At 39.2% G+C, this 20764-nt stretch overlaps 1 protein-coding gene across 5 annotated transcripts in view; it reads right to left on the bottom strand.

The window, feature by feature from the left end:
• Window positions 1-20764, bottom strand: part of OXR1 (oxidation resistance 1) — a 445002-nt gene that overhangs the window by 220882 nt on the left and 203356 nt on the right. For all 5 annotated transcript variants that reach the window (XM_019467866.2, XM_019467864.2, XM_019467871.2 and 2 more), the window contains one exon: window positions 316-512. In XM_019467866.2, the coding sequence (XP_019323411.2) occupies window positions 316-512 (197 nt within the window). The remainder of the gene's footprint in view (window positions 1-315; window positions 513-20764) is intronic.

Below are 20764 nucleotides of genomic sequence, written 5' to 3'. Positions count from 1 at the left end.
AAATGAAACGAACAAAATCAAACAAAAAATGGCTCCAGCTGAAAAATGGCAAAAATGAAAATGGTAGCACATAAGCTTAAAAATTGGAAAACTATATATACATAAAATTAACTCCTCTGGAAGGTCCTTAAGCCTCCTCTCGTATTTAAATCTGTTGAAGGTTTTCAGTGTTTTTCAATTTCCACATTCAATGGAAATGACCACACAAACCATCAGAACGATATACGCTCATATAAACAAGCACAGACCCACGTGTTCACAGTGCTGTTCAGACACACGTCACCTATTCACATGCATAGAATGTCTGGTGCTCACCAATGGTGTAGAACCTCTTCAGTTCACTCCTCCGAGAAGGATGCTTCTGGGTATTGGCCGCATTGTTCTGCTCTTCTTCAATGATGGGTGTCTTGGGTGCGGGGGGCTTACTCGCTTGCGGCATTGGCTTTCCTGCACCAGCCAAAGGGTTGAACCCTGGAGCGGTAATATCCACCGACTGGGACTTTTTCTTCAACCTACAGGTAAAGAATACCACAGGCTGTGATTACTGACCCAGCAGACACTTGTTTCAACTTTATCTCCATCATAATTCTTTTTTTTTTTTCTAATATGAAATTTATGGTCGAAATGGCTTCCATATAACACCCAGTGCTCATCCCAACAGGTGCCCTCCTCAATGCATAATTCTTTTTTCAATAACTGAGTTAATATCAGCCCAGAAACAGAAGAAGATTTATTCAGAAATTATAGACTTTCCCTATAGTATTTTAAATTCTTCAAATATTTGTGAAACTAGTTGGGGAAAAAAAAATCTACCTAATCATTTTTAAAGGTTTCATTAAAAAGTATTAGAATGCAGATGTGAAAGGACTTTTTTTTTTCCTAATAGCAAACTAAAATGTGGTGTTGGACAAAGATAATGCATTTGGCTATTGCTTTTAGTTTTGAAAGGAGTATTTTTAAAGCTATAGTAAAACACTAGTTAGAAATAAATAATTGCAACCCAGAAAAAGATAATGAAATGACTATTTGGGTAACTAGACGCTGTCAGTGTTTTTCTGTTTAATCTGTAACAGCATCTTAGCTGTAAAAATTACAGAGTTCACATTATTTCTGCAGACACTGTCATGCATTGTTCACTTCTACATTTTAGAGAGCTGACATCAGAACTAACATGGAAAGCAAAAAGCTATCCGTAAAACATTTTCCCCACTCATGCATATAGAATGTTTCTCTTGATATAAAAGTTCCTGATAAACGATAGGAGTTAAATTCAAATACTTCAAGCTACACAATTTTATATTTGTAATTGTAACTGAACCCTAAGCCTAGCTTACTCTTGGCTCCTGGTACTTCCAGAGGCTACTGTTAAGTGTCATTTTTCAAGTCTAAATTCCCTACAGAAAACAAGTTGGCAGTTTTCTTTTCTTTTTAATTTTTTAAATGTTTACCTATTTTGAGAGAGAGAGAGAGAGAGAGAGAGAGAGAGCAAGTGCACACAAGTGGGGGAGGGGCAGAGAGAGAGGGAGACACAGAATCCGAAGCAGCCTCCAGACTCTGAGCTGTCAGCACAGAGCCAGTGTGGGACTCAAACTCGTGAACCACGAGATCGAGAACTGAGCCCAAGTCGGATGCTCAACCGACTGAGCCACCCAGGTGCCCCAGCAGTTTTCTTTATCAGTTAAATAATCACACCTGAAAATTTGTAATTTCCTAAAGGTTTCCTACATCCTCATACATCTAGGCTTTATTTAGTTTTTTTTTTGTTTTCAGTACATTCTTCTATATTCAGTCCTACTGTCAGATCCTGCTCATGTTTCTAGACTCAGCTTAAAAATGGCCTCCTCTGGGAAGCTTCCCATGACATGGACCTTGGTAATCTCACATCATTCCACAGAGGGAGTTATTCATTATTAACTCTCAAGAAGCTTCCATTAAATTGAACTTACCAGAGCAGAGGATTTGTTAAAGGAATAAATGTATCAATTAGTAAAAGATTCATTAATGAAAGCAGTGTTTATTAAATTTTGGTAGTTTCACCATCATCCGTATGATTTCTGCCATTCCCACATACCACCTACTTAATATTCCAGAAAATTGAACGCTTTATCCAAACTGCCAGGAAATATGTTAAAAAGTGCTCAACAGCATTAGACATGAGAAACATAAATTAAGACCAAATCGCACTCACAGCACACCCATCACAATGGTTACAATGTGAAAGACATGATATTAATTGTGATGGTGAGGAACAACCGGAATTCTCCAACATGGTGAGAGTGTAAAACGGTACGACCAATTTGGACAAGTGTCTGGCAATATCTGCTTAGCTGAAGTATACAGCTTCTGACTCATCAATTCTACTCCTAGGATATGTCCTATACTACGTGTTCACCCAAGGGCACAGTCAAGAATGTTCATGGAGGCACTACTTGTAATAATGCCCCAATATCCAACAAAACCCAAACGTCTACTAACAGAAAAGGGTAAATGAACTGTGATAATACCTGTAAAATGAAACTTTATGCAGCAATGGAAATGAATGAACTACAACTACTTGCAACACGTTGGAGAGTTTTCACAAAAATAGTGCTTGGCAAAAGAAGCCTGGTACGAGGGGCATCTGGGTGGCTCAGTCGGTTAAGCATTCCACTTCGGCTCAGGTCATGATCCCACAGTCTGTGGGTTTAAGCCCCGCATCAGGCTCTGTGCTGTCCGCTCAGAGCCTGGAGCCTGCTTCGGATTCTGTGTCTCCCACTCTCCCTGGCCATCCCCTGCTCACGCTCTGTCTCTCTCTTTCTCAAAAATAAATAAACATTGATTTTAAAAAAATATATTTAATAAAAAAAAAAGAAGCCTGGTAGCAAAGAATACATACTATATGATTCCATCATATAAAGTTCAAACAGAAGCAAAACCACCCCTGATATTAAAAGTGTGGGTAGGATAACCATTTGGAGTTATTACACTGATAGAGACACAACATGGGGAATATCGTCAATAATGTTGTAATAATGTTGTATGGTGACAGACAGTGACTACACTTATCATGGTGAGCACTGGGTAAGATACAGAATTGTTAAATCACTACATTATGCACCTAAAACTAAATAACACTGTATATCAACCATGCTATGAAAAACTATAATAAATTTTTAATGTCAATTTTCTACAGATCATCCTATAAACTTGATTTCAGAAATAAATTTCAAATTCACTCTAATGCAAGTTTTTAGGGGGAGAGGAGTAGGAATTTAAGGGAAAGGTGCTAAATTTTACAGAAGGAAAGCCAGTTATCTCTAGTTCTCAGAAAAGATTATTTTCAAAACGTAAATGTGACAAGCGTTATCTCCAATTCTCATAGACTATTTTTATCACCAGAAACCGTTTATAGTTTACATTCACCTGTTTCAGAATTGTTCAGTTACTAAAGTCTCATATTGTAGCATATCAGCAATGACAGCTTATAATTGATACAGTGCTAGATACTATTATTGATGAAGTTTTACATCACTTAAAAATGTCTTAGTGTACCACAAGCCCTTCTTACAGCCTCTTTGGAATGAGCAAAAGGACACAGTTCTGGGTTCCAAAGGCCAAAGGCAAGCACAAAATAGCCCTGTGGTGTTTTCCCTGTTCTTTCCCTGCCCTTCCTCAACAGACACTCTTCCCAATCAACACTTGAAGGGTGTCATGATCTCATTGTTATTGCTGGAGTCTGGAAAACTGCAAGTAGCTTTGTTGGCTCGCTTAAGAAAAGACTTCCATTTACACGTTTTTAGAAAGCAGAACTGTGTGGGTAATTGAATTACCCCTTTCAAGATTCTAAAAATGACTACTGTGATTGGCAAAGAAACCTGCAAACTGCTACCTTCAGTTTCCAAATTTCATGAAGGGAAGCCTTTCTCAATTTTTAACAATGTTCTAAATTAAATGTGTTACACAAATGTAAATAGCATAATGGAATATGTAGGTGTACATGAGATAAAATACTCATTGATATTAAACATTACAAATAGAGAACGAAAATAATCTCTTAATAGGCACCCAAAGAATCTTTGTTTAATGTGCTTTGTACTTCCAAAGGAAAATGAGTGCTGACATCTCGGATGGAGAAAAGGAAATGAGGAAAAGGAGCCATCCTTCTTGGCATGGCTCCCATAGGCAGACTATCTAGTGTTTCATAATCTTTGCCCCTTCTTGTTCCTGTTTTTTAGCAGAAAAGAACTATTCCTGTTTTTCACCGCATGTATTCAAATACATTTTTCAGCGAGGTAACAATGTTGGACACTTTTCTGAGACTCAGTTTTCTCATCTGCAAAATGGGGATAAAAAGGCCCAGAGGACTAAGTAAACACACTGTGAAAGTGCCTAGTGTATCACCTACATGGGATGTTCTCAATAAATGCAAGTTCCAGTCTCTTTGTAAGAGGACGTAGGGATGAGGGAATTTTGTTCTTCCAACTTTCAAGGGATGCTGTGGAAATTATACAACAGCTTCCCAAGATCCTTCGCTGCTGTACTACTTTAGATAAACACCAAAACTTCAGGGCCTGCACCACCTTTTGTAGGGGGTCTCACCTATTCTGGAGTGTGGATTTGGGGGAAGAAGCAGAAGACAAGAAGAGATTAAGCTACATAGGAGTCCTTTGTGTGCTGTACAATGTGTTCTCTCTCTAAATCATTTGGAAAACAGATGAATCCATTGAATAATTCGCTTGAGCACATGTATGTTTTAAATCTGTGTGGGTTGACATAAAATAACAAACTCATAAGCAGAGGTAGAGACCAGAGAACTATGGAAGTAAGGACAAAAACTTGAAAGGAAGTGTGAGGAGGGTTTTTGACCTTCCTATTCCGTAAAAAGTAGGATTCAGGCCAATTTCAACTAGTTCTCCCAGGAGCAGATAAAGCCCAGTAGGCCAATGATGAAATGCCAAGTCACAGGAACTAGAGAAAAAAATAAGTGGCAGAAAACTTCCAATACCAACCAATTTAAATTTTTTTAATGTTTATTTTATCTTTGAGAGCAAGAAAGACCGAGCATGAGTAGGGTAGGGGCAGAGAAAGAGGGAGACACAGAATTCAAAGCAGGCTCCAAGCCCTGAGCTGTCAGCACAGAGCCTGACGTGGGGCTTGAACCCACGAACCAGGCTCAAACTCATGAACTATGAAATGATGACCTAAGCCAAAGTCAGACACTTACCCAACTGAGCCACCCAGGCGCCCCCAATACCAACCACTTTAAACGGGATCCCTCTACCCTCACAGTAATCAACTAAATTTATTCTTACATAATTTATTTCTACTTTACTAGAAGCATAAGAAATCTTCCATGCATCTTCCAAATCACTAAGTAGCATGCATGCATCTTTTGGCTTAAATGAGGTAATGGACACCCCAAAGCCCAGGGCTTGCATCAACAGTAATTATAAGTGGCTTTATGTTGACCGGCTCCCAAGGACCTGGGTCAGTTCTCTATTTGAATGGCTTTACCCATGGAGACACCCTCTCTAAGCTTCTTTACCTTTACCCCTTAATTACTATTATTTGTCACTTGCCACATGCTTTTGGTCATACCTTTCCTTTTCCTCTCACATTGTAGGGTTTTCATCTACTGTCACTACCCTTCTATCATATTCCATTCAGGTCATAGCCAAGCAATGCTAGTCATCTTTCTATATCTGCCATGCTCTGCATTTTTTAACAGTTTTGTTATTTTGTCTAAACACTACATGATAGAACTCTACCATAAGCCTAAACTAAATCCCGCTATGATTTAAATGCATAAGGAAAAAAAATGGTTTCATTTAGTTTGGGTTCTTAACTGGAGTTACATCTTCCATCAAGTGGAATTCAAATTGTACCTTTATTATAACTAATTGGATATGTTCCTGAGTTCTGTAGCTATCTCGGAAAAAATAATGTTCTATTATACACCTAGTAAAGTCATAGGATGCCCTGGGGTACTGTAGCAACAGTTGAGAAAATCTAGTATAGTATGATGAGAATATTTCCTAGGTCACAGGAATTTAAAGTGGTATAACATTAGAATATAAAAGCCACATTTGCATATATCTGACTCTGTGCCTGGAGAATAATAGCTGAGTGGCTAAGACTATGGACAGGGAGAGGTGGGGGCAGATTCCCTGGAACTGAATGTCTAATCTGGTATTTACGAGTTTGCATCCTTGGGAAATTTTCTTAACCTCTCCTTGCCTTGGCCCTCTCATATGTAAATTGGAGGTATTAATAACACCTGTGTCATAAAATTGACATGAGGGTTAAATTAATATTTATAAAAGTACTTAACATATAGTATTATTATTTGCTTTAAACAAAAACACAAGCAAACATAAACAGTCACTAAGCATTTATAATGGACAGGACACAGGCCATACATAATTTCACTTACTGATCACAATAAACCTATGAGGTAGTATCATACTCTTTATTTGTAGAGGGGGCAGCTGAGGTTTAGAGAAAGAGATAGGTCTAGAAAGTAGGGATGCTGGAATCCAACCAAGGCATTATGACCAAAAGGCCACACTTTGGAATGAGGAGATAGTGATAAATTTCAGCAGTGACATTTATCAGCCATGGGACTTTTGGCAAGGACCTGGACTTTCTAGGCCTCTTATTTTCTTACCCATAATGGTGGAAATCATGCTATCTGCCGACTTTACCCAAGAGAGTTATTGTGGGCAGAAAATGTGTTAACTTAAGTGAAAGCACTTTGTAAAATTCCAGAAATCTACAGTACTAGTAGTAGTTATACAAATTCACTCTTTGCCACGTCAATTTGTTGTATACTAACAAAATGTACATAAATACATGCATGAATGTAAATGGCTATGCCCCCAAAACCCAACATTTGTAATCCTTTCCAGTAATTTCCAGCAAGAAGACCATCTGTGGTTTGTACAACTCATTACTGTTAGCAAAGCTGTCTCTTTGCTTTCTAAAAGAGCTAGTGTAAGGATATTTTTTAAAGTAGTAAAGCTGCTGAGAATGCAGATTTTTTCCAAGTTGGATACTGTGGCTGCGGCAAAAATCTCAAGTCACTCAAAGAGAGCTTTTGAGAGCAAATGCCTAAAAAAATTTCACATTTCAAAATTAAGGCCTTTTGTTACCCCTCCTGTATAGTCTGACTACAAATCAGCAGCTAAAAACAAACCACACAATCAGCAAAAACCAAGCATACTCAGAAGTCCAACCAGAAAAAAAAATGGCAGATTAGAAACCTTTGCATTAAAACAAACAACCCCCCCCCAATCCATTAAGATATAGAATATGCCAATTACAGCCTGATTTATAACTGCTGTGCTCATACTATTCTTAGTGGCCCCCACACACGAGGACTGAAGCAGAAAATCTCATTAATGTGGAATCAGGAATTACACAATCTTCTTTTGCAATTCTAAACCAGTGCAAAATGTTTCAATGAAGTATTCTTTGGGAGTGTAAATTGGTATTAAACAGTTAATGGGACACCAAAACTAGATACCTTGTTATAAAAAGACATGTTTCTAGATCTGTATTCATCCTAAGAAATTTATGCTTTCCTTTTTGGAAATACAGAGAACAGAGAGTACAAGATTTAAGCCACAGGTGCAATGGTATGTAGGAATGGTTTGCTAGAAAGTCTCTTGTTAAATGCAGTTGAATTCAACTCTGTGAAGGGTAAGGACAGTGTACTATGAGTTGTGTAGAAGCATACATGAATCCATTGATATTATACCTAATTTATGCTAAAAATACTAGAAATTAAATCCCAAACCAATCTGCCTCTCCAGAGTTTCATAAGCCCTAACATAAAAGGTGAACATTTCTTACTGACCTTTAATGAAAAACACATCCAAATCCTCCAAGTTTGCCAGCTGGTTTATTTATATCCCTACATTTCACCAGCTGAGAGAAAAGAGGTAACAAAGAAGCATGTTCTATTAGGAGTCTTTACCACCAGATTAATTTAACTCCTACATTCACAGAAGCTCTAGTCTGTTCATCAGTTTATTCCTAGGATTTAGCACAGTTCTTGGCATACAGTAGGCAATAAGTAAACAGATAACTGAATGAATGAATGAATGAATGAATGGTCTCATCCTGGGGCGGGGCGGGGGGGGGGGGGGGGGGACGGGAAACACGATAATACAAAAAGACAAGAAAGTTCACATATACAAGCCTGTGAAAATAAACTAAAAGAGTAAGACTTTGGAAAGTTTGGGAGCAGATACAATGACCAATTTAATACATTCATATAACACAGCCTTCTCCTCACCCCATTATGGGAAAGTTTTTGAGCTTAGAGAAAGGAAATCATTTCATCTTCATTGTCAATACTAAGACAAATATGAACAATATTTCAATTCTTTATTCACTAAATCCAGTCTTGTAATTTGTAAGAAGACACTCTGCACTTTGACAAATTGACATCCTTCTTAATGAGTGCTCCAAAAACATTAAGTGGATATTTCATCCTTCTACAAAACTTTCAGTGGTGGCGAGGAGGAGAGGAAGGAGGAAGGGCTCTGGAATCAAGGAACTGGGTTCAAGTTCAGGATATACTGTTTTTAAGCAACCTAAAGATGAAGCATTTTACTTTTATTGAAATATCCACTTAATGTTTTTGGAGCACTCATGAAGAGTTTTGCCTATCATGTTTCTACTACAAAATTTCAAAGCACTAAGTTAATCATAGTAACACTTTTGTGAGTTTCCCCTTCCATGTACTTTCCAATTATACCACTATATTACAAGCATTCACCTTGAAATTACACGAATTTCCAATTTATTTCAGTTTTTGCCCTGGAACTTGAAAGCCTTTCAACTGGAAAATCCTGAAAGTACAAACACATTATGCAAATCCAAAGATGAGGGCTTGAAGGATTTGGAAGTCAAATTCTTGTAAATGTTAAACAGCCCTCTACAATAACTCACAGAGATGAAATTTAATTTCATTACCTTTGATGAAATGATTTGTAACGTGCTATTGCCACATTGAATGCATTCTGTTTATTTATTTTAGGAAGAAGAAACCAGAATAAATAAGACTATCTTAAGACATAGGCTTCTATCCAACATTACTGATTAAAGGAATCTATTTTCAACAGGGCCTATTACAGAATATCTGTACAAAACAGTTTATATGGACCAGCTGATTAAAATATAGTTTTGCTTATGCACAACATAAGGCAACCCTGAACTTAATCAAGATAGCTTCTGCAGGTAATGATAATCTGGGCCAAAGCCCAGTGGTTTATAGATAAAATGCCAATGTAGCACAATAATCTCCCATCCTAATTTCCTCAAATGAAGACACAAGGATCAGGAAATGAATGTACAGAAAAAATGCAGGACTTGTATTTACATGTTAATTCAGGATCTTGATGGAAAACATCACTCTGGTTAATCCATTGCTTCTTTACCTCTTTAAATTAGATCATCCTTTGATAGATTAAAAAAAAAATCTATGTCATCCTAAATGTTTTCAAATGAAAATGATGTTTTATGGTTTTTAAATGTAAGAATGCATTGCTGACTGTATTATTGATTGAAAACAATTTTTTTGAAAACTGCTCTTTTTAGATTCTGATTAGTCATCCCAGATACAGCGTGCCGTGTCCTCTTCCCCAATTTGAAAATCACTGAAGTATCTGTTGTATGTTTCTTCTGTTCAGATGATAGTAATTCAATACATGAAGGCTATGCAGGGCACTCAGTACAATGGAGTTAGATTTTAGACTTTCCTCAGATAAATGTATTATATAACATTTAAAATTACGTTAAAGAAATCACTGTCTTCTTCCCAATGGCACCTCCATTGGGAAAGTGTCTTTCTCCACCATTTTAAATCTTTTCCCCCCATTACAGAAATGAATGTTGTCCTCTTCTTGTTAAAGCCAATCTCTTCATGTGTTCTCTGAATCCAACTGCATCCTCTCTATACTCAAGGTTTTAATGTACTAACCACTCTCTTCCCTCTGTGAGTCCTGAACCAGCTGAGGAACAGGTACAGGTGTCAAGGACCCCTCCACAGGTGGGCACCTTGGAGAAGCAGTGCCCTGGTGAGGCTAACCCATGGGCAGCAGGAGTTCAGAGAATACCACAGGCATCAGGTCCCAAAGAGGGAAGGCAGTGGAGGCTGGGCCATCGTCCTTTCCACAATCTGAGACGTCACTCTTCTTTGGGGAGGCGTAGGCATAGAGAGCCAAAGCTCTCTTTTAAATTCTTTAGAAAACAAGGAAATGTCTTTTTCTTTTTTTCTGCCTGAAGAAAGGGATGCAGAAAAGGAAGGAAATGTTCCTCCTATGTCACTTTCTCAAGGCTTTACTCATGGGTTACCTGCTTCGTGCTCTAGTCATTGATCTCGCCCTCTTTGCTAAACCATCCCCACCATTATTCAACCAGGGGCTAACATCTCCCATCCCTTCAGGTCCTTTTCTCTCTAAAGCTACCATCCCACTTCTTGGTTTCTCTTCCCCTTTGCAGCACTCAGCATCATGTCCCATCCATTGTGCTACACCATCTTCCTGGCACCACCACTTTCAGAATATGGCTCATTTAGGTATTCAGTCCGTTCAGGTGGTCAAATTCAAATGACTTTTTGGGTTTTCATTTTAGTTGTGGCATGTATTTGAGGAGGTGGATGGCACAGAGGTTAAGGCCATGGACTGGGGCGTTAGAATGCCTGGCTCTCACACTAGGCTCCTTACTATGGAATCCTGGACCAACTATTTAATCTCTCTCTTGCTTCCTCATTTGTAAAACGGACTCAATAACAGCATTTACCTCAAAGGGTTTTTAAAAAGATAACACTATCCATATAAATATTCAGCATGATGCATACTGGTATATATACATACTCAACTTTCTTTTTTACAGTCCCTCTATCTTGAAACATTCTAGTTTATATTCCTTGACAGACAATTCTTCTAATATTCCTTTTTTTCATTTTTCCTTAAAGAGTCTCTGTTTTTCCTATTCAACCCTAAATTATGGACTACCCTGAGGCCTAATAGAGTTGGGCCTCCCGGGACTATATTTTTACTATCTCCCTACGTATTTGCATCCATTCCCTTGAGATGAAATATTTATATGATGAAAACTTCCGTATCTTTACCTCCAACCCAAACTTTACCCAGAATTGCAAACTTAAATACACAACTAGCTTCTTGGCATTATCCATTACCTGTGGTGTGTCTGTGAAAAAATTCTTGATTCCTAAACTCACCCCAACCTTCCTTCCTTCTCATCTTCTCTATGTCTGTCAATGGCATCACCACCACCATGCAGTTCCTTAAGCCAGAAACTCAGAAGTTATAATTGATCCCTACCTCTGCAACACTCTCCACTTCTAATTCATCAATAAATTCTCTCTATTCTGCCTCTAACTTCTTCTTTTTATTTTTTCTGCCTTCAAGTTCTATATTAAATCTCTCCACTCTTCTCCACCATCTCTTTAGTCAGCCCTCTTCTGGATTACTGCTGAAGTCTCCATATTGGTCTCCCAGTAGGACTTTCCTCTCCTGCTACTTTTTCTTCTTAAAGCAACCATATCAAGCATTTTTAAAATTTTTTAAAAATGTTTATTTAATTTTGAGAGAGAGAGACAGAGCTAGAGGGCAGAGGCGCAGACAGAGAGGGAACCACAGAATCCGAAGCAGGCTCCAGACTCTGAGCTGTCAGCACAGAGCCCGACGCAGGGCTCAAACTCACAAACCACGAGATCATGACCTGAGCCGAAGTCGGACACTTAACTGACTGAACTACCCAGGCACTCCCATAACAAGCATTCTTAAGCATAAAATTTTAAACAGATCATTCTCCTCCAAAAAAATATGGTTTCCCATTGTGGCTGGTTAAATTTGTTAGCTTCTTTCTATGGCCCATCAGGTCCCACATGTATCTATCTCCTACTTCACCTCGGGCTATTCATCATCAGAGCCTAGTCTATTTCTTGCTCAGGCTCTAGTCATTTTGGTATCCTTCAAGCTTTCCAAACATGTCAAGCTCTCTCCATCTTCAAGGTCCTTGCACATGGTATCCCCTTCAGCTGGAAGAATTGCTGGTTCTTTCTCGTTTTTTTCCAGTCTCCTCAGAGAAACCACCACCTATGATGCTAAGTAGGCTGTTCTTATGTCCTGTCCCCCACCCCCACTCAGTTCCAAAGTATTCTTTAGCACTCTGCTCATTGCTTCTCACAAGGTCCAATAATATGTTTGCTCATGTCCACTATACTATTTACCTGGTGGGGCTGGAAGCACAATCCCTTTATACACCTAGCACAGTGTTTTGCACGTTTTGTGCACACCAAGAATATTTACTACACAAATGAATACATGAATACATGATCTCTTCGCATAGACTCCACACGTCTTTATTCGAAAGACCTACAGGGCATGAGCTTATGTTTATTTTTTTCCATTTTCTTTCATTTTTAGTTTGGCTCAATCACAATGTCCCAAATCTTTCTCAAGAAATTACTGTCATGCTCTTTGGTTAGAAAACCACAAGATTCATAACAGTTATGTGAAAAGAGCACTGTCTCCTGATCTATGACCTGAACCAATTTTGAAAACTAAAAATTATGACTGAATACACAGTCTCAGAAATAGGCTTGGACTATAAGACATTTCTAAACATGTGTTGCTAGACTGGCATTGCACTAATGGGCATTTTCACTACTGCATTTTCCAGGTCTCATACTTCTGCAGGTGGTAAATTACATTAGGAGAAAAATCAAATGGAGATTGGATGCAGACAAGCAAAATAGTATACATTAACAAAGCCAGGAAGAAAAAAGGCAGTGGAAAAAAAACACATATAGATGTTCATTTCTAATCTTACCAAAGACCAACAGAAATGCCACATAACTCCTTATTTACAACAGCACATTCAGGGGAACCTGGGTGGCTCAGTCAGTTAAGCCTCTGTATTCAGCTCAGGCCATGATCTCATTCTTAGTGAGTTTGAGCCCCCCATAAGGCTCTGTGCTGACAGCTCAGAGCTTGGAGCCTGCTTTGGATTCTGTGTCTCCCTCTCTCTCTCTCTGCCCCTCCCCCACTTGTTCTCTCATTCTCTCTCTCTCTAAAAAATAAATAAACTTAAAAAACAGTACATTCAGTCATTTCATTAAAGAATAAGAAAATCTGATGATGGTAAAAAGTAGCAGTCTCTAATTACAGATTGGAGGTCTTTCAAATCATTTTTTTTTAAACAGAAGCATTATGTAACTTTTATCTTACCTGCCCACAAGTGCTTGTATAACATGCAGGGACTACTAAAATTTACAGCGTTCTGTTTCACAGCACAAAAGAAAGGCTGGTGATACGAGGTGTGCTATTGTGATGCTGGGTGGAACCCGAAGCAGGGCACAGCGCACTGGGGAGGAGGGCTGCGTGTTGCTGACACTTGGGTCCTGGGCAGCTGCTGCGAGCTGCAGCTGAGCCCATCCAGGCAGAGGACGGGTACCCACACGGCAGCCAGGCTGCTCATCCGCTATCGACCGCGGTGGCAGGGACACAGAACAGGCTATGCCAGGACTGTCTTGGGCACAGGCCCCCAGTCACCACAAACAAGGACTTCCTTGAAAAAAAACAAAACAAAACAAGGAAACAGCTGGATGATAAGGGACCAAAACTGTTCTACTTTCTTAATTGTAAGCTATTACAACGTAATAAAACGTTACTCTTTACCAAATCTTGGGCCAGTGTTTTACTTAGATGGTTCTGAAATACAAAAAATTGACTCTGCTGGCCCTTCATGCTAGCATACAAATCAGTTCCTTATAGAATACATTTACTAACAGAATCTCGGCCAGCCAACACTTCCTGTCAGCTCTGGCTGTGCAGCTAAGGGCATCTTTCACCATGGAATGTTTCAGGAACCGGTTTAGATGCTGGGAAAGCAGACTCAAAACTACAAGTGCAAACTTAAGGAAAAGTGAAAGTGCAGACTGCCGGGAACACACGGTCATAAGGTTGGAGAAGCCCAAACGTATCTGATTGTCCCACAACTTATTCTTCACAGAAACATTTTCAAAACAACGTATATGATGGCTTTTGTATTCCTACAGAAAACGTCAGAAATGACATTCAAGTTAATGTTCCAAAAAAGCTCAACCAAAATGCCAGTGTTGGTGTTTAACTGAAATGGTATATAAAATATTTACTGAACAGTATTTAAGCCCCCCCTTTCCTTAGCACTTAATAAAATCCAAATGGCCTAGTAGGAAAGTTTCCCACACAACACTTTAAAAATCGTTGACCCCATCCATGATTTTTTAGGTTCAGTCAAGACTGTTCTATTGTAGGCTTTGCTGCTGGATGCAAAATAAAGGCATACAACTGTCCCAAAAAGGGCCGTATGTATAAGGCCTAGGATGGGCCCAACATGGGGCTTGAACTCAGAACCCTGAGATCAACAGTCACATGCTCTACTGACTGAGCCAGCCAGGTGCCTCAAGGACTTTCAAATCTTTAGGGAACCCAGGTTCGACCACTTAACTGTACAGCAGCAGTAATGGAACTAATATTTCTTGATTCATGTTATATGTTAAGTGAATGGTAAGTGACTGCCTTTAATCTTTATACCATCAACTACTGGAGGTCAGCGACAATTGTCTTGTTCATGTTTGAACCACCAGTGCCCTGTATCCTGCCAGGAAGGATAACACAGGCTACATTTAATGTGACCACCATTAAAGGCTTGACTTCACCTAAGGAAAAACTGAAAAATGACATACAAACACCACAGGAAGGCTTGCTTTGAAGCTCTCTTATGAACACTTATTCTCTCACAAATAGAACAATGGCTCTACAGTGTTGTTCTGGGCTCCTTTTCAGAGCAGTGTTCTGGACTAGATTCTGCCATTCCAGGAATAAAAGCTGACATAAGACACTTCGCCTGAACCTCTCCTTCTCATCCATGCAATGCTGATAATCATTCTTGTGATGTTTGCCTAACAAGTTTACACATCTTTGTGTTCACCAAATAGCTAGTGATTCCCATTTATGTTCAGGGCACTGTACTAGACTCCAGATATCTGCTTGCTGGATACAGCACTGCGTTTTGTTAGGTGTTTAAGGTTGACTCTTCCTCTTATCAGGTGGCATATTTAATGGGTTGTCTCCACTCCACTCCTCACCGGAGATGTCTCACCTGCTGCTTCCTCTCTTTGGGTAAATGCAACTCTTCCCACTGGTCATTAATAGCTCCTTCCCCAGCCCCCATGTATAGTCAAGCTCTTTCTGCTGGGGTTACCTCCCTCCCCCAGGCAGCCCTCTCGGATAAGATAATAAGACTCTTTCAGGCCAGGTCTCTTTTGTAGGACCACCTATTGCCACAAGAAGCCAGCCTCGTTTTGCCCTGTGGGTTTTGGCACACCCACAACATAGCAGCTCTTTGCATCCCCTCGTCAGATTCTCCAGACAGCTATCATCCCTATTCGTTTTGATTTCTCAGTGTCCAAAGTCTAACCCACTGTTGACCCCAAGTTCTCTGTGTTGTCTCAGGAGAGTCCCATACATAGATTTGAGGTGAGGTAAAGGCATCTCTCACTCGTTTGGGGGGGCTGGGATGCCACAGGATTCCCAGAACACCAGAAGCCCTCTCTGAAAATCCTGTCCCAATCTCCAAACTGTTATATAATCTGGAGCGGGGTGGTCAGCTAAGAGTCACAAAATCAGTTCCTGACCATCAGCTTTTCAAATCTTGATTTGGTGGTCTCACACCTCATTCTGAAATGGAGTAACAGGTGCTTATCAGTTCCAGCTGCAGCAGAGTAATTGTCGAATTTTAACTTCCTGTTACAGATCTTCTGTACCTTTATACCATTCTTGAGGTCATTCATTGCTCTCTGGCTATGGAAAAGCTGGAACTGCCAAAAAAAATGGCAACAGAATGGAGACATCCTTCTATTTCAGCAACATTTCTAGTTAAAAAATCATTTATTTGTATACTTTTTTTCAATTACTTTCTATATATTCCTTGAAGGCTTATTGAGTTCAATGCATTATGCCAAGTGCTGGGGATACAAAAATGAAAAGAAAATGGCTGCTATCCTTCAGGACCTAAAAAGGAATGGATTTAAAAAACAGAATTATAGAAAATAATATACACCCTGGTTACAAGAAGGTAAGTCCTATCCAACTCTGAATTTGCCTATAAGAAGTTCTTTTTTACTTTTAGTTTTTAAAAAAATGTTATTTATTTATTTTTGAGAGAGAGAGAGAGAGAGCATACACAAAAACACATGCACGCACAGGAGGGGCAGAGAGAGAGAGAGGAGACAGAGAAACAATGGATCTAAAGTGGTCTCTGCACTAAGAGCAGAGAGCCCAATGAGGGGCTCAAACTCACAAACTGTGAGATCATGACCTGAGCCAAAGTCAAACGCTTAACGAAACTGAGCCACCCAGGCGCCCTGCCTATAATAAGTTCTAATATTCATGTGTATTTATTTCTGACTACCTTTTACTTTACTGTAAGAAATTAGGTTCCAGGGGTGCCTGGGTGGCTCAGTCGGTTAAACGTCCAACTTCAGCTCAGGTCATGATATCGCGGTTCGTGAGTTTGAGCCCCGCATCAGGCCCTGTGCTGACAGCTCAGAGCCTGGAGCCTGCTTTGGATTCTGTGTCTCCTTCTCTCTCTGCCCTTTCCCTGCTCATGCTCTGTCTCTCTCATTCGCAAAAATGAATGAATGTTAAAAAAAAAAAAAAAAAAAAGAAAGAAATTAGGTTCCAGTATTTGTGAACTGTGAATCATTGCTATTGAGAACAATTAGAATAAGAGAAAAGTATGGTTAAGATTAGAAAAAAGAGGTAAAAGTAAAGCAGAAGGCAGGGATGGGATGAGGAAGTTTCATTTTATTTGTCAAGAAGCTTTGGGCTAAAATGAGGTGGTCAAGTTTCATTTTACAGAAATACTTTAAAAACAAAGGAAAACCTATTACCAAAATGTTACCAAACAAAAAAAAAAAGGTATGTTAGGCCAAAAAATGGCAAAATCAATCTCATTGCACAATAAACAGCAGACCTTTGAGTCGCGTAGAGTTAGCTTTCCAAACACTGAAAACATCATCATCCGTGCTCCTATTTGCTACGGATAAGTAAAAATCAGGTGGACATGGAGCGCAGGTAGGCACCTGAGAACCACTAGACTGGATGATCTCAAATTCTACCGGCAATGGATTTACTTCACTGAGAATCCCTTTATTCAAATCTGTTCCACCCCTGCCTCCTCTCTATGCCTTGTAGCAAAGGGACAGACTTTCATAGAAATTTCCAAGCCCTGTATTCAGGACTGGCTACAGAATTTGTGGTGCCCTTTGCAAAATGAAAACACAAGGCCTCTTGTTAGAAAAATATTAAGAATTCAAGACAGTGACAGCAGAGCACTAAACCAAGTGTGGGGCTGTTTGAAGCACAGGCCCTGTGCAGCTGCACAGGCTGCACACCCATGAAGCTGGCCCTGCCTGTATTGCCTATGTATGATCCCCCAAATTGATTTCCTAAAGCACAGCTTTTTGTAAACGATGCTTCAGCACCAGTGAGTTTTGTATAAGGACATACTTCCAGAATGATAATCCAGCTTGATGATGTCTTTGTTATTGGTCAGTAAATAATAACCTGCAAGGCATACCTCAACTCCAAAGTACTGTAGATTATGAATTTATAAATATTGTCTTAACCTCCTAGGAGTTGAAAGTTCCTAAGTCAGTTGAAGTTAATCTTTGTGTCTGTGGTATTATGTTGGAGCTTGAAAATAATATTCTACATGCACACAATTTGATCAAAACCACTGGATGCTTCAAAATAATCTCCATGTGGAGAAAAGGGTACTGAGAGTTTTAGGCTCTAGGATGGGAAACTGCTGTGGAGGAAGTATGCTATCCTTGCCTTTTTGCGTTGAAGCAGGAAGTGTTTAGATATATAAGATTTTGATTTTGCAGAAGTAGGAGGCACTTCAGAGCAAGGGTCATTTGGAGAGTGCTGAGAAGAGTACTGCAGCTGTCACACTAGGCTGGCCCATCACAATCCTCCTTTGGAGGCCACTGTGGTCTCCTCCCGTTGCTGCCACTCTTTCCTCTCACAAAATCCATTTTTTTACACCAAGAGCAAAGTGCTTCTGTAAAAACATAATTCAGATTAAGTCAGCTCTTCCCATGTCTTCTCATCTTCACTGAAAGTAGATTTAAACCACTTGTCATATCCTGCAGGATCCCACATCCCCTGTCTACTTCACTGGCCTCATCTCTGCCCCTCCTCACTCTCTCAGCTCTGTCCACACTCTACTTTCCTTTCCTAGGAACTGTACGAGCCTCAAAGCTTTTATACTAGAAGTCCCACTTCTTAAAATGCGCCTTCCGTAGAAAATCACCCGTCTGGTTCCTTGTTAAGAGTCCCTTTAGAGAAATACATTCCTTGACGGCCCAACCTAAACTTGTGCACTTCCCCATCACCTTATTTGATGTGTATTTTCTTCAGACCATTTATCATGGATATGCCTTCTTGTGAATTATCTGGAGTACCTAACCTCTCCATTGATGATGTGAGGACTGGAAGTTTGCCTGCCTTGTTCACGGACAGGTCACCAGTGCTCGAACAGAATTTTAGACGGTATAGCAATTTTGTTACCCACTCAAGCACTCCATTCTGCATTAACTGAGAAGGAAACACTACATATTTACTATCACTAAAAAATGACAATTCACCTGCAGAGATTTTTAACTAGAAGGAAACATACACTTTCTACTATTTAAATTTGACATCCTCTCTATAGAGTCTTTAAATATGTAGGAAGAAGACTTACATCTGCAACGCAGCACTTCAAGTATAGTGTCTACTGTGTTTCTTCTTGATGGCTGTACTACTTTATCGCTTTGACGATTTCTCAGGAGCTCATCCAAGCAGTCTATACAAGATGACAATGTGCATCATAAAAATCTACAGAGCATTGTAGCCAGTAGCTAGATATTGGTAGCCACTTCTGATTCTTGGGTCATTGGGTTTTGTCACCGTGAGCAAATAAAAGCTCAATGACTACATGCTTAGCATTCATTCCTTAATGTCACAGGCAATGACAATACTGCTTTATTATTCAGGAAATGATTTGAAATTGCAAGTCACTCTAAGACAGTGACAACAAGGTCAGAGTTGCAGAGGAAGAACAATTCTTTTTCTACCACATACTGTCCTATTTAACTTCAAGGATATTTCTGGAGCCCAAACCCAAATACCGCTTTATCTCACTACACACACGACTAGTTACACATCTGTATTGACTTTCTGACCCAACACAAAATGGAGAATAAGACTCCACTTGCTATCCAAGAATCAAGGACAAAGAAGGAAAATTCTGAAGATTGTTCATAATTCTTACCATGCATTCAGTTGATTAAGGGCAGTAGCGATTTTTAATATAGGGATTGGTTTGTTGTGTGTTTTTATCTTTCTTACCTATTACAAGCAAAGTAACATGTAAGTTTGAAGGGAAAATCTCTATAAACATACGCAGAATCTATTTTGTTAATGTACTGTTGACAACACAGAACAAAAAAGCAAGACCTTACTATACAAAGGTCGGGATCACAGAATGGGGGAGAAATTAAAATAAATACACTAATTGTATACTTTTCTTTTCCTGACTTAGGTTGCCCCATATGGACATGTTGTCAATAAATAGTAACATTTTTTTCATGAGGATAAATATTAGCCCAAAGCAAAAGTAGTAATTAAGAAGTAGTTATTCTGATAACCACTTCCCAGGTAAAACTACAGTTGTTAAAGAAAACAGGACATTACATACTTTAAAAATATCTGTTCATTCTCTCACCAAAGATGTAAAACCTGCATCAGTTGGTTCCTTGTCATATCAGATGATGAGGTGAACTAATGGCAATGAAATTGTCTTGTGAAAAAAAAAAAATCAACTCCAGGCATTTTTGAAAGTTTTCTAGGTGACATACTATATATAATGAGTCCCAAGATGTATCATGTTATTTACACACACACACACACACACACACACACACACACACACACACGCACACACACACGCACACACTCATATGCCTGAAGATGTGAGTGGAATAGAAAATAAAGATGAAATCATGAATTAAAACAGCAGTTTTGAATTAAATTAAGTGAGCTGCATTCTGATGGTCCATTCTGATGGATTTCATATAAAGGTTTGTAGGGGCGCCTGGGTGGCTCACTTGGTTAAGCATCCAACTCTTGATTTCAGCTGGTCAAGATCTGAGTCATGAGATCAAGCCTCACATGGGGCCCTGCACTGACAGCACAAAGCCTGCTTGGGGTTCTCCCCTCGCCTCTCTCTACCGTTCCCCCTGCTTGCACAGCATGCACACACTCTCTTTACCTCTCTCAAAACAAATAAACTTTTATAAAAAGCTTATTTGACTGAAGCTAAAACATGTGGGCTGCAGTCTCACGAAATCTGCTCATTAGTAAGCAAAAATTTTGCTATCTCTGCTGATAGTGTATTTCACACCATATTTTTTATTACATCTGAATTACTCTCTTGATTGATTTGTTTATAAGTATGTTGGGATGTGTTTAAAGGAATGCTCCATGTGTGAATTTATTATCTATGCAGTAAATCTCAAAAACACATTTGAGACAAATATTTGCTCTTAATAAATGTAAAACCTGATGTTCATACAATTGCACCATTTTCTTAAAAAATACATTTAACTACAATTTTGCAAAATGGAACTCAGCAAACAATAAATGCCAATTTCTGA

This window comes from Panthera pardus, unplaced genomic scaffold (assembly GCF_024362965.1).
Source record: "Panthera pardus isolate Hobbes unplaced genomic scaffold, ASM2436296v1 HiC_scaffold_7, whole genome shotgun sequence".
Lineage (NCBI taxonomy): Eukaryota > Metazoa > Chordata > Mammalia > Carnivora > Felidae > Panthera > Panthera pardus.
Note: the sequence above shows the minus strand (reverse complement) of the source record. Positions and strands in the feature narration are given on the sequence as shown.